The sequence below is a fragment of the Gymnoscopelus braueri genome (assembly GCF_963280865.1).
Source record: "Gymnoscopelus braueri genome assembly, chromosome: 9".
Taxonomy (NCBI): Eukaryota; Metazoa; Chordata; class Actinopteri; order Myctophiformes; family Myctophidae; genus Gymnoscopelus; species Gymnoscopelus braueri.
The window spans coordinates 16955507-16971066 of NC_137610.1; the positions used below are offsets into that span (position 1 = coordinate 16955507).

At 44.4% G+C, this 15560-nt stretch overlaps 1 protein-coding gene across 2 annotated transcripts in view; it reads left to right on the forward strand.

Moving 5' to 3' along the window:
• Positions 1-15560, forward strand: part of roraa (RAR-related orphan receptor A, paralog a) — a 236531-nt gene that overhangs the window by 145725 nt on the left and 75246 nt on the right. For both annotated transcript variants that reach the window (XM_080437776.1, XM_080437777.1), the window contains one exon: positions 12129-12158. In XM_080437776.1, the coding sequence (XP_080293902.1) occupies positions 12129-12158 (30 nt within the window). The remainder of the gene's footprint in view (positions 1-12128; positions 12159-15560) is intronic.

Consider the following 15560-nt stretch of genomic DNA (forward strand, 5'->3'; position numbering starts at 1 on the left):
TACCGAATTAGAATTGAGACCGAATGACTGATGATAATGAAAGGCTTTCAGTATAGTTTGGAGTCAGCTTTCATAAAGCTGATGTTAGCTGGCATTAGTTTGTCATCAAGCCTGCCCCTCTTAGTGATTACACAAGCAATCTTTTGAGTGCAGTCTTGCGGCAGACCTGAACAGACCTGTAAAGAAAAAAAATATGTCTGAGTTTATCAGCTGCACATGAATTGCACTAGACCAATGTGGTCTGCTACCTTGTGAAGGACTGGAGCTACAGTATCAGGAGCCAATCCAGATATGATATGAGAAAGACGCAGCGCTATAATGGGCTGCTTGCATGAGCATCTGCGATAGTGACATGTAGCTTTCTCAAAACCACTGTCAGCCACAGTGGTTTCCTGAAGCAGCTGCTTTTCTTTATGAGACATCCTTTGTGCACTACACCACCAAGAACAATGCACAGATTTCAGTTGCACATCGGTGACCTTTTTTTTTGGTGTCTCCATTCAACTGTAGTATGCAGTTTATCTTGAATAGTTCACGGACGTCTGCATAAGGCTAGCCCAAGGGTGCACATCTCTATTGGGCAATTGGATTACTTTTACAACCCATTATTGTAAAATGTGCATAACTAGAGTTCATGGCCTAGGAATTGTAGGTAATTGCAGGTAATAAATGCCCTTTAGATTTCAACCTGTGTGTGGCTCAGGTAATTTATTGTTATGTGAAGGGAATGGGTTGTTCTTAGAGAGCGTTGTTGAGTGGGCTAGTATAGCAACCTCTAACCTGTACTGTAAGGCAGTGGTTCTCAAACCTTTTTATGTGAAGGACCCACAAATTCGTATGTGTGATGCGACACATTGTGAGCTTGTAGATAGATTATTTTCAAATAGCCGCTGTATAAAAGTTTAAAGTGGTTGAACTGATTTGGATGCTATTAGCATATTTTACTGGGGACCCCCTGGAACACCCTCAAGGACCCCACTGCATTCTGTTTCTGCCATATATGAACATAACACAAAGAAAGGAACACGGAAGTCAAACGTATAATTGTTCTGATGAGGTATCTGCTGCAAAATCCCTGCAGTCCAAGTAAAACCCGAGGTTATTACATGTAAGCCCGCCCGAACACACCTAGCCATGGCCCAGTGTGGACTGGTGTTCAGCACTGCTCAGTAACTGAACGGTAAGCCAGGGTGGTCCGCTAGATGTGGTTTGTCTTTATTTATGGTGCGGGCTGAGAGGCTATTGGGTTTCATGTGTGGTTGAGGCTGGATCACAGGGAGATTACCATGGGGCTGGGAACCGTCTGCTCAGAGAGTACACAGAGGCCTGCCTGTGCCCCTGGCCTCACTTTGACCAGCGCCTAGGGCCTTCCTGTATCCGTTCGGCCTCCGGGGACCCGGCTAGTGCTCAGTGGAGAATTACTGTATAGTGCAGCCAGAGCCCGGATCAGAGGAGAGAACATCAGAGCAGTGGAAACCCGTGCATTTGGCTTTTCACCTGCACCACTCGACCAAACCGCTCGCCAAACGGCTGAACCGAGTATCTCAGTGTTTCCTTAAAGAAGTTTTTTTTTAAATTCCCCTGCACTGTAACTCGGTGTCATTGGTCCCCCTGAGTTTGCTGCAAAAAACGGTGCAATCAAATGCTGTTATTTGGAGAGAGCTACCATGGTAAATATTATTATGACGTTATTGATATGAACCACTCTCGCCCTAAAAACAGGAGGGTCAGCGGGCCAGTGTTGGAATTCACAGTGCTGCTGCGGCGCTTTTGCAGCCTGCCATTTGTTTTAGAACTCAGGCTAAACGAACCCGTGCGGCGGCGTCTCGCCAATAACAATAGCGCTTATCGCAGTGTTCCCTGCGGTACAATTAAAATTCCGTCAGAGTCTTCAATCTGCCTCCCAGCCATGCCTGCTGTTCCGGTAGCCCTCCTGGGCCACGTCAATTCCTCTGCTGCAATGTATAATTCACGAGCCACCAAACGGCTTCGACTACTCACCTGGCGACTCGCAGGCCCAGCAAAGCAGAACCACGCTGGGGAAAAGCTGTGTCTGAGCCCCGGCAGACATCTGTATGGGGGCAAGGAGTGTACGACACGGCGCCTCAGTCAACAAGGGCTCCCATGATGACGGGGTCACCCTGATCACTCCACACTGCCGCTGGGATCCTACGACTGCCTTTCTTAGCATGCTGTCTGTGTGCTTCTGTGGGGTTCTTTTTTTTTTTTTCATTCTCCTTTTCTCTTCTGAAAGACAATTGTGGTGTCCTCTAAAACTAATTTGGATGTAAATCTGCTATTTGCAGATAATTCCATAGCGATGCATCGTTGTAACCTGTGGAGTCTTTAGAGTGGTTGCTTTTAGTTAAAACCAATTAGAAATGACCAGAAATAACATCGCCTAGAGACAGAGAAGTCATTTTTCTCTTGAGCCTCCCCAGAGAGTTGGCCTCTCCATGGATTAAGTGTTTTAGTATATTAGGGGGCAGCTGATTAGAATCATTGTAGCTTTTTTAATCATTACTTTTTTTTCCTCCTTTTTTGCATTTATAGTTTATAGCAGTGTAATATCTACGGCAAAGTGTGTCACTGAAAAGGGGAGGTTGGTTAACATGACTTTGGGTATGAAACTTGGCCTTCACAAAGACTGCCAAAGTTAGAACAGCACCCAACTCCCCCATTCATCTCAACCAGATTATTTATCACCAGACTTTTTTATGAGAGGAGTGTTAATGCACTAACAACCCCTCATTATGCATTTGGGCCGTTGCTGTGCTTTACATACTCTCTTGCACCATACATTAAAGGTTTTATTACCCCATTGTTGTCACTTATGTACTGCAGATGGGAATGATTAAGATTTAAAGCTTGGAAAGCGCTGGAGCGAAAAGGTTAAGATGAGGCTAAAATAAAAAAAGTTTATTTAAAAAAAAATGTGTGTTTTTCATTTGGGTGCCTTGATAAAAAAAAAAAAGGAGGTCCGCGGTCCCCCCCCCTCCCTTAGGGGTCCCTGGAGACCCTTGGGGGTCCCTGGGGGTGACCTACAGACACGGCGAAGGAAAACTGTAAAGCCACAGCCACGCATGCAAGATGTTGCACATGAACTCTGCAGCCGCACTGAGCAGAGATGCTCATAGGCCTGCGTCGTGCGTCGCTGACACACAATATTGTGAAAGGACGCATTCATGACACCGTCGTGGCGTCCATGGGACGCACTAGAGTTGTCACCAACAACAGAGAAAAGTATAAAAATAATTCGCGATAAAATTATTAGTGCACGACAAGTATCGGCCCGATAATTATCGGTTCGATATCAGGAATTATGACGTCATCCCGATAAAACCGATAACATTAATAATAGCTCCGATAATATATAATATTTGTCAACTGTGATCTGCATGGACTCTTGGTTAGACACCGTTGTACTGGAGAAGTATAACTCTCGGTTAGACACCGTTGTACTGGAGAAGTATAACTCTCGGTTAGACACCGTTGTACTGGAGAAGTAGAACTCTCGGTTAGACACCGTTGTACTGGAGAAGTATAACTCGGTTAGACACCGTTGTACTGGAGAAGTATAACTCGGTTAGACACCGTTGTAACTAGTTACCATTACTAGTTACTTCATTTAAAAGTAACTCAGTTACTTTACTAGTTACTTACACCAAAAAGTAATGCGTTACTGTGAAAAGTAACTTTTAAGTTACTTTATTAAAAAAAAGGGCTCCCATTATTGCCCTTCATTTCAGTACTGTTATTGCATTGGAGAATAATACAATCTGTTGATCAACTTCACATGCATTTGCATCACTGAACTCTGCTAAGCAATGTGGTCTATACCAGGGGTCGCGCTATAGGATTGTAACCTGCTGGTCCCAATGTCCGGAATGAATCAAATTTATCAGACATCTGATAAAAAATACTGGTCATAATTATGTTTAAGCATTATTACAATTAAGCAGGTGCGTAAATACAGCCTAACACTTAGGCCTACAGCATTATATTTTGGATTGAGCTATTTGAACATGAACCATGATGAACGAGTAATATACACATTTTATATACAGTAGCAGGGTCATCTTGCACAAATACATTAATTACCTACACTACCATTTGCGCCTGGCAATCTCTGCTTCTCACCCATTGACTTGCATGTTAAATGATGGCGTTTCCCCTTAAAAATAATCGATCATTTCAGGAGCAAGAGCTTAAAAATCTCTTCTAAATCTAGTCAACAAGGCCTGCAGTAGGCTATGCACTGGACAAATATACATGACATTATTTCAATAAACTAAAAACATGGGAAATGTTAGAAGGAGTAATAGCCATGGATACATGACGGTCGACTGTCACGACCGTCATGGATGAACTTCAACCTGGTGTTTGCACTTTCTCCATTTATGGCCCGTACATCTACATAAACGTTCATATTTCAAATATAAAGTGCTTATCCCATGGCAACGGAGGTTACATGTATATAAGGGCTCTCAAAAGTACCTGTATCATCCGTATTGTTCAATAAAAAACATTTTAATCTGATCGGTGGCCATTTTCTCCATATGTTTTCAACTGAGTGACCCTATCGGTTGGTAGGTGTATTGCACTCCAATACATTATGAAAAAATGGCCACTGATCGGATTAAAATGCTTTTCATTGAACAATACAGAATATACGGGTACTTTTGAGAGTCCCGTGCATAATTGTAACATCTGTGGCCATGGGGTAAGCACTTTATATTTGAAATCTGAACGTTTATAGAGATGTACGGACCGTAAATGGAGAAAGTGCAAACACCAGGTTGAAGGTGATCCTTGACTGTAACAGGAGTTTTCATGTACCGCAGGGACTGCAGTAGCAGACGCAGTTAATAAATAGACGAACAAATGAATTAATATACTTTAACGTGCGGAATCCGAAACAGGCAGCGCTGTGATTCTGAATTTTGTTACGATTACGGTGATTAGTAGCCTATTATTGACACCACCTGGGCGAGTGAGTCATGTAACTTTCCTGATGTTGCAGCCTTGCAGTTTAAGTGCAGATTTCAGCTTGGGAAAAGCAGCCTTTAACGGGTTTGGGTACGTGGTTCATAATCACCATTGCGTTATCGTGGTATTCCTACTACTAGTCCCAGAAACACACACACGCTGTTAAGAGAGAGAGAAAGAAAGAGCGAGCGAGAGAGAGAGAGAGAGAGAGAGAGAGAGAGAGCTTGCAAAGCCGATCACAGCGGGTCTCCGCAACACAGACTGGTGTAAAGTAAATAAGTACATTTACTCAAGTACTCTACTTAAGTACAATTCTCAGTCACTGTTCGCCTCGCTGTATATATAAATACTATATAAAAAATACGGAGCAACGCACCATGTAGTAACGGTAACTTAGTTACTGTAGAGTACTAGTTACTGAAAAAAATAACTGCGTTACAGTAACGCGTTACTGTTAAGTGGTGCTTAAATGAAGAAAATGTGCACAGAATATCATCTAAAACTATGCTAAATAAACCCCCAAAAAATATCAAAAATAAAGTCGGACCTTTATCTAAATTACCTTTATATTTATTGGACACTTAAATGTTTTAGGTACATTCTGTAATTGATGAAAATTAATTTTAAGGTGACATTTCAATGCTCTTAAATGAACACAGGATCACAGAAAATCACCTGAAACTATGCTAAATATGTCCAAAACATATAAAAAATAAAATCGGGACTTTATTGTGGCTTAAATAGATTCAATCGACACTTATTAATGTTTTGGTGCATTCTATAATTTAATAAAAAATTCTGATGCCTCCATAGTCTGTCTACTTCTCCACAGTGCCTGTGACAACAATGGCGGCGGTTAAAAAAATTTCGGAGCAAAGAGGGTGGCGTCTCCCTGCATGAATCCAAGTTGCAGCAACCAATCGGTGGCAAACAAGCAATGATGACGCGTTCCGGACCCTTTTTTAGCAAACCCGCCCCCTTTTTCCCACAAAGAGAGCATTCCTTACCAAACCCCGCCCCTTTTTCACCGACGCCCCGCCTCTCTTTAAATAGCTTCGGAGGTTAACTCCCCCTTTTGGTCAGATGCCTGATATCTGTTCACTAGGACGGCCGCTTGCGCTTGCCGTCCAAAAATAGCGATGAACATTTTCACTGAATGTATTCGTGTATTCAACTTTGTTACACCCTTAGTGTTCCCGGTCATCTCCCGGTCCAGGAGATGGAACACTCTCTCTCTCTCTCACACACACACACACACACACACACACACACACACACACACACACACACACACGTACTGACCATGATACTGATCATGATATTGACCATGTTACTGACCATGTTACTGACCATGATACTGGCATGATACTTACATACTGACTATGATACTGACATGATACTGACCATGCTACTGATATTGTAAAGCGACTTTGAGTACTCAGAAAAGCGCTAAATAAATTGTATGTATAATAATTATTATTATTGTTATTATTCATGATACATGATACTGACATTCTGACCAGGCTACTGACCATGATACTGACCATGATACCGACATGATACTGACAATGATACTGACCATGATACTGACATGATACTGACATGATACTGACAATGATACTGACCATGATACTGACCATGATACTGACCATGATACTGACCATGATACTGACATGATACTGACCATGATACTGACCATGATATTGACCATGATACTGACCATGATACTGACCATGATACTGACATGATACTGACATGATACTGACCATGATACTGACATGATACTGACCATGATACTGACATAATACTGACCATGATACTGACATGATACTGACCATGATATTGACCATGATACTGACCATGATACTGACCATGATACTGACATGATATTGACCATGATACTGACATGATACTGACCATGATACTGACCATGATACTGACCATGATACTGACCATGATACTGACCATGATACTGACATGATACTGACCATGATACTGACCATGATACTGACCATGATACTGACATGATACTGACCATGATACTGACATGATACTGACCATGATACAGTTATGATACTACCTTGATATTGACATGACACTGACATTATACTGACAATGATACTGACATGATACTGACCATGACTAACCATGATAATGATACGATACTGAACATGAGGCACCCTGCAACCTGATTGTACATAAACACACACACACACACACACACACACACACACACACACACACACACACACACACACACACACACACACACACACACACACACACACACACACAGGACTGCATGTTGATGTTCTATATATGCACAAATTATGGTCTAATTTGTATTCTTGATAATAATGTTCAGTGTCTGTCCTTTATACAATCACCGGAGAGACTCCTGTTGAGCACTGGTTGAAGAAAATTATGATTTATGTGTTTTATGTTGTTTTAAAAGAGGCCAGTCAAATTTGACCAGGAACACTGAAGTAAGGGGGAGTGTAGCGAACACTGCAGGAGGTGAAGTGTCGAATCTGTCTAATGTGTTTGAAATGTCAGCTTATTGTACACACCTTCAGAGTTAAATTAACACTCTCAGGATATTGCTGTGTATCTCTCTTCTGTCTACGCTGGTACACCGAAAAATATAAATATTTATGACAGGAAGCTTTGTGATTTCAGATTGCTATGATAAATGATGACTCTAGAGAGGATGACATTTCAAATCTCAATCCTCGTAGCGGAGATGCAATGATGTAAAAGTAATGCAGGGTAGTCCAGTAGAGTAAAATTACAAAAGAGCGGTAAGGGCACATAGAGTAAAAAGATGTCTACAGTACATCCATCATTCTTAGGATGATGATGGCTTTGTTCCCGTCATTAACCCACGACCTCAGGGGTACAGCCGGAAAATGAACAGTACTATATAAACCTCTGTGTGTTGAAACATCATTGTCATTAGCCACTTCAACCCTGGCGTCCCTATTTTAGGCATGTCATTATATTGTCAAACATAGTCAAAACTTTTAAAAATGTTCACATTTTGTGGTGTGAGCACTTAGATCTGCTAGTGGTTATGGTAAGCTAGTCTGTGATCACCACCGTTGCGATCACGGAGGCCTTGCAGATACCGGAGGGTTTCTAGTGGTGACGCCAAACCCTATGTGATAATGACCTCTAATTCGAGTAGATGTCTGGGCAGCACCTCAAAGACCCCCACGTCACTCCTTCCTGCAGCTGGCTGGCTCCGTTGCGCTGGCCGTGTCCTTGTGTGCGGCGGGCGTGCAGCGGCGGCGTGCGGCGTGGTGCTGCAGGAAGCGGGCCTCCCTGTCTCCCCAGACTGAACAGTGAATGAGGATAAGTGAGGAGCGCCAGTCAATGAATCAAGCAGCAGGAAGGGAGCAGCCAGGGGGAGAGTGTGACGTCCCCACGGGAGAGGCCTCGCATTAGGAACTTCCTCGTCTGTGTGTTTCTGGCACAGGTTAAATGGATCGCTCCCATTAGCGCGCTGAGAGGACAGCTCCATTATATGAAGGAGACTGTAACTTTGAATGTCACGGTGCAACAACCCCAGAGCGCGCCTCGTCTCCCAGGGAGGCCGGGTGACAATAACCATCCATGATAATCATTCCCTGTCAGGCTTTAAGGAACCCGGAATGATGACGTACGGCCCGCCGTGCGCCTCAGACTTCATTACGACACTGTCACTTTGAGTCGCCCTGGCGGTTGGCGTGGCACTCCGCGGCGGGGAGGGGTGCTGTGCTGCCAAAAGAAGCCCCAGTCTCACTCTCCTCCCGTCTAAGTGGCATGTTTACAGGATGTGCGCCACACCCCCCTCCCCCCTCCTTGCATATAGACGCGCCGGAGGTTAACCTCCAGCCGTCTGCACAGTGCCACTGTCTTCCTCCACGGCATGGGCGCAAGTCTCATGAGGAGCGACTGCAACGACGTGCTGGATTGTTTACCGATGCGGGGGAAAATATGTGACTGATCAAAGACGGCGAGGCTTGACAGCCGTCCCTCCTTCCATTGTGACAAATGGTAATGACAAAAACGAGATTGCAGTAGCGAGGCTCGCAAGCAGGGAACAACACGCAACTCATTTATCTAGCCTGTTTGATTTGTATTAGGAATCACACGGATAATCACCTCATAGCACAGGACATGATTGTAGGGCGTATAGAGGATTTCTTAGAGGATCCTACTGTCTAGCTGTGTGTGTGTGTGTGTGTGTGTGTGTGTGTGTGTGTGTGTGTGCGTGTGCGTGTGTGTGTGTTTATAGCAGCTTGTTTGTCAGTTTATCTGGCAAGGAGAGCTTCACCTCCAGATTGACCTCTGAACCTGCCATCCAGCCGAGTAGACATGAGCTGGCAGGCATCGCCAATGTCAGGGCTCGGAGCGAAGCCCTTCCCCCTCACAGCCTGACTTACTCATTGGCTCTCATTGGCTCTCATTGGCCCTTTCTCCTTGCCCCCTCCAATCACAGGGTACTGAATGACACATAGAGGAGGAAGTGGGCATGCCGTCCTCCCCGCCCGTTTCCTCAGTCGCTGCATAGCAACAGGCTGTTTTCCTCAGCGAGCCTCCGCAATGACGGGCAGTAATGGCTTGCTCATCTACTGTGCACGAGAACATAATTTTTCGGGGTGTGGGGGTTAAAGATTAGTTCATATCATTGGGTGACATTGAGGGGGTGTCAACAGTGGAAGACACGCTACATAGACTGTAGTTTGTGATGCTTCTTGGTAGACACTGAAGTACAGGAGGGTGAGATAGGACTGTCAGTTAAAATTGCAATAAACCCAAATGAAATACAAACCCATACAAATCCAAAAAAGGTTCATGTTTGGATGATCAAAGACCAAACATATGAAAAATGTGACACATGCATACTTGCATGCAATGTGGTTGGCTGCATTAACCAGGGATGTCCAATAATTGTGCAAGGGAACGGAACAATTTTCTCAGTCCTTCTCTCTGGGGGGTTTTGGTATACATTTGGTGTCAATTCAGTGACAAGTTTCAATAAATAACAGACTTCTTGTATGCTTGTTAATCTACTCACTTGGCATTGGTTTACATTACACATCATGTGGGAGGGGGTGACAGTCAATCAACTTCTGCATGCCATCATTGTGGTCTCTGTGGCCTGCCATGGGTAGGCACATTCTCACACTCACTCACTCACTCTGTGTCCCTCACACACACAGACACACACGCACACGCACACATACAGTACAGATGTCATGTTTCTCTCACTTCCGCTGTCATAAACCTTTTTCACAGTCACCAGGTTGTTTATCTTTCACATATCTCACTCCACTGTACGTCTGACTCAGGCCTATAGTATTTATTTGACTCTTAAGGGGAAAATGACAATGTTAAAATATACTGTAGCTGTGTGTTTTGAGCCACACATGAACGGCTGTAATGTGGAAAGAAAAGTGAATTTTCCATCAATTTCCTTGCCTCCGTTGTGTTTGTGATTTGAAATGAATTACCCTTTAGAGTATCTTATATCTCAGGACTCTGTGTGTGACTAACTGTAACCAGATCAGGATTTAACAGTCTCAGAATGTCTGTTTTATGTGTCTGCATTTGTACAGTCTGACTTGCAGCCAGGAAAAACAAAAATCCCTCTTCAGATACTATTTCCACTTGTGGAGACTAGCTAGGTCCCTTACATGATCTTAGGAGAAGTTTGAATCCATCAAAACAAAGAGGTTCAACACTTAAGCCCTATTTACAAAATATCGCTATTTTAAAAACAAAATTTGGAGAACATTTTCGCCTATAATTATATGCTCACAGATGCCAGGTTGAAAGTGGTTAACTGTTGAATGTGTGTATTTACAGCTGGCCACTGTTGCAACACCTTGACGCCATCCCTCCCTAATGGGTAATCGCGTTAACACTGACTACACTGTTATTCGTGTGAGGTCTGGAATTAAGACTCATTTTGTTTTTCTCATTACGTAATGTCACAGTTGGACCGAACAGAAAAGTTTGGCCCTGAGCACTGGAACAATGGTAGAGCTCTATCACAGCCTGCTGGCCCCCTAGGTGACTTCTCTCTTTCAGCTCAGTGGAGTTCATATCAGGTGTGTGTGTGTGTGTGTGTGTGTGTGTGTGTGTGTGTGTGTGTGTGTGTGTGTGTGTGTGTGGGTGGGTGTGGGTGTGGGTGGGTGTGTGTGTGTGTGTGTTTGCATTCATCTATAGGAGGCTGAGAGGCTTATTTGTTTTCCTCCCTCGTTGCTCTTTGACTTGGTTTCCCTCAAACGTGTCTGAAACATTGTTATCTTCGGCCAGACGCCTTTTTCACAGAGAGTTATTGAATCATGTCAGCTTGCCCATCCCCCGAGTTTCAAATGCAAGCTGTAGAAAAATTAGCCATTGCTTCCGCATGACAAGTGGGATCTATTAGTGTGCTCTCGCCCTGCAAAGCATGAGCATCCTGGGGGCCGCTGGGGACCACGGCTGGCTGTGCACTCGCCCGCGACAGACTCCCGAGGCATTAGAGCAATGTTGCAGACGAGAGAAGCAGCCGGAGCCACAGCCAAAAGACGGAATGGCTCATTCGATGGGTTGACACCCGATGGGGAGGGGGAGGGAGCCGCGGTAGCTTCCGGGCTCCACCGCGGTCTCAGCCTGGGTTGCAGGTCTGATTCACGCTGAGGTCACAGTGCTGCTCAGGGGAACAGGTTTACTCATGCACCGAGGGGCCCCTGAAAGGTCACCGTGGTCGCTGAAATCATTAGTATTCCAAATAAGTTGTTTGTGTTCATTATGAATTTTCATTAGCTGGCTGCGGAGGATGAAGCCTAGGCCACCCTGATATAGAAGCTGACGTCTCTTTTGTTGTAGGAGTTGATGTCACTAGGCAGGACATGTCACCCACGTACGCACACAAAGCCCTGGGCCTGTCACCTCGATGACCTTGCAGAGTGACGGTCTGCTGTGTGGCCCCGCAGGGTCTCCCTCTTTATCACCAACATCACTGTTGAAAATCACAGTCACGCCAGCTAAATGCGGTTACCTACTGTAGAGAGGGATTGATAATATACTGTACAATATCTAACAGCTCTTTTCCCATCCTCGTATGCATGATTTTAATGTCATTTTCTTCCATTTTGTCTTTGCAGGCATCTCAGTAACAAAGAAGACGCACACTTGTAAGTACCAAGACTTTGCCTTATTTTGTTAATTATTGTTTGAAATTCCCTTAAAGGAGGAGTTCACCCAAAAAACGACTTATTTTCTATCAATTGCACACCCCATGAAGCCTTGAATCCATGGATTTATTTTTGTTTTTGTGGCATTCCTAAGCCAATAATTTGATTCCCGTCTCCTACCGGCTAATGTATCCGGTAGGAGACACAAAGTAGAAAGTTTGTGTCTCCTACCGGATACACACCCGGTCATCAAATTATTGGCTTAGGAATGCCACAAAAACTAAAATAAATCCATGAATTCAAGGCTACATGGGGTGTGCAATTGATAGAAAATACGTTTTTTTTTGGGTGAACTCCTCCTTTAAATTCAATTTACCTTAGAGTATTCTTTTTAGAAACAAATCACTGCTTTTATATTTATAAAGTGCTTTTCATTTCACTTACATTATGCACAGCACATTATAATACATTATCATTGAAAAAAAACATCAACTATTTCTTGTTAATAACATGGCCACGCACAGGCAATTAGCCTCTAAATCGTGCATTATTTCCCAATAAATGCATGTGGTCGTCGTGGATTATCACGTACATATTTGTGTTAACCCTGCCTATTTCGCTATGTGGCTACACTAATATGTGAATAGCACCGTGATAAACAAACATCTTCAGTGTCATCTTTGCCATTCCCTTTCACCTCTCAGCGTTCCTACAGTGTATCTCCATGCTGGAGAGAGAATATGATAATAATAACCCCAGAGATGAAATTAAAATGATATGCAGTCTTATGACTGCTTGATAATCACGCACTGCTACAGCCGCCAGTGTGCTGAGGCGCCCCTTTGTTCTCTGCAAGGCCTTGCAGCCGAGAGCAACACGGATGTGGTGTGTTTGTAACCTTTGAGGCTGGGTTAACTACGAAGAGTGTGTATGTATTCCTCAAACACAGATCCTATCAGAGAATGCAGAGACACAGGGCGCTTGACACACCACGGTTCACACGAGAGATGCAAGATGCTCTGTGTGAGAGCGGCAGCGATAGTGAGCTGTGCTTATGTCTCTCTGTCTCTGTCTCGCCCCTCGCTGCCTTTTCATTCTCAATCTGCTCATGAAGAATTGATGAGCAGCCTTACGCTACCTGTAGAAATCAATGATTTCCAAGAGATTTGTACTGTACTGTACTGTATGTTTTGACATGATGTGTGAAGTGCAATCGAAATGACATGTAAAATTAGGTGGTGTTTTTTTTGCGCGCGCGTCCCTGCCAGCCAGTGTGAGTGAAATAGACCCAGACCTGAGGCCTATCCTCTCGCTCTGATCATTCTGATGAAACTTGTGAAAAGCGAAAGCCGGAGGGCTTTTCTGTGAGAGTGGTTGGTCGGAGTATCTCAAACACTGAGCGGAGAGGCTGGATTACACTCTGTAAAACACCCTGGCTCTGTCTTACATCAGACACCAGGGTGAAGGATATGATCGACTCCAGCCGACAGCCCTACCTCAGTCAAACAGCCCTGTCAAACAGCAGCTTGATTGTGTGTTAAGCTATTTGCTTGTCTGGAGGGGCTGTGTGTGTGTGTGTGTGTGTGTGTGTGTGTGTGTGTGTGTGTGTGTGTGTGTGTGTGTGTGTGTGTGTGTGTGTGTGTGTGTGTGTGTGTGTGTGTGTGTGTGTGTGTGTGTGTGTGTGTGTGTGTGTGTGTGTGTGTGTGTGTGTGTGTGTGTGTGTGTGTGTGTGTGTGTGTGTGCGCTCGTGCAAATGCACGTGCGTGTACACACTGTACATGAGTACAGTACGATCGTGCATTTCTGTGATATGTAGCCTCCTCTTCAAGGTACAACAGCGCTGCTTTGACCCTCCTGTCTCCCGCCCCACTGCTATCTTAATTAGTGCGGAGCTAAGCACCTCCACACCGGAAGGGGGCTGGAAATCAAAGAGCATGATTTAGGAGTGTCGGGTTCAAAGCCCTGGGCAGAGGCTGGACTACGCCGTCTCATCTCAATGAGAAATATTCAAACCTTGCCTGCATGAGGAAATCAAAGTAAAGCCTCCTCTTAACAAGTGCTTGATTGCCGTGCTTCACGGAGAGAGGAAGAGGCGATACGAGCTCAGCAAGGCAGTGTTTGCACAAAGAGAAGTTGAAGGGAGAGTTAATGGTCAGTGGGTCTGTGTTGGGGGAGTTGGGTTTTATGGTGATTATGGCGAGCAAAGTAATAGTGAGACAGCTGGCTATACTCTACACATTTCAATTCATGCATTAGATCTATTCCTGTCCTCACAGTGAGCACACAGTGGCTTCACCACTGCACCAGTCAACCACTGTTTCTCTGTGTGTACAAGTAGTGCTACTTGTGTGCGTGTGTGTGTGTGCGTGTGTGTGTGTGTGCGTGCGTGTGCGTGTCCTCTCAGAGCGGTCCACCCAGTCCAAGCCAGACCACAGGGATGGGGCCACGTCTCCGCCTGACTCCCCACTCTGCCTGAGTGATCAAACCCCTGGAATCTCCCCGCCATGCCAGTCCCCTCATCAATATAAATTACAGGGGCAGCTGTTCACTGGCAGAAGCCTCTCTCCTCTCCTCTCCTCTCCTCTCCTCTCCTCTCCTCTCCTCTCATTTTCTTTCTTCTCTTCTCCATTCTACTTTCATCCACACTTCAATCTACCTAATCATTGAGCCATAAGAAGCTGAAGTATCCTAGATGAAAACGGATACTTATATCATTGTGTCTGATGAGTGTGATGTCCTTTTCACCATTAAGGCTATGACAGGGACTGTGAGATTTACGGTCTCTCTTTCTCCCAGTCTCTCGCTCCCCTTTTGCACTCTTTTTTGCCTCGTCGGTTATGGACTGTCCGTATCCAGAGCTTACTGTTTTTCACAAAGCTGTTATTCTCTGCAAAGGATCAAGTATGGTTTTGCCTTACATTCTCTATGACAGGTTTATAGTGGGTCTGTTGTGTGCAGACAGGCTCCATAGAGAAGGGCCCCCAAGCCCATAAAGTTTAATTGTACAATTTAACCCTCCCAAAAAATGAACAATAAAGTAGAATACCATTGAATATAAATCAAATGTAATGAAAATATGAATCGATTTTTAAAGGTGTAGTAAGTGTTTTTTTTTTGTCGTAGTTGTTGTTAACATAACTGTTAAATATCTCTATATTCTGATAGTTATCATTGCGGAGCAAACAGAAAATACATTTTCGGGTCAGGATACCAATTTTATCCAATCAGGAGAGAGAACTCATGCCCTCTCACTTTCTCTCTCTCTCTCTCTCTGTATAGTATTGACTGCAGAGTTGACGTGTGCTCTCTTATTACCGTAGCAGTGTGTTTGACGTGGCAGTGTTGGCACTAGGCAACATGCTGTCCCCTCCTCCTCCAGCGGCCGGACGGAGATGGGTTTCT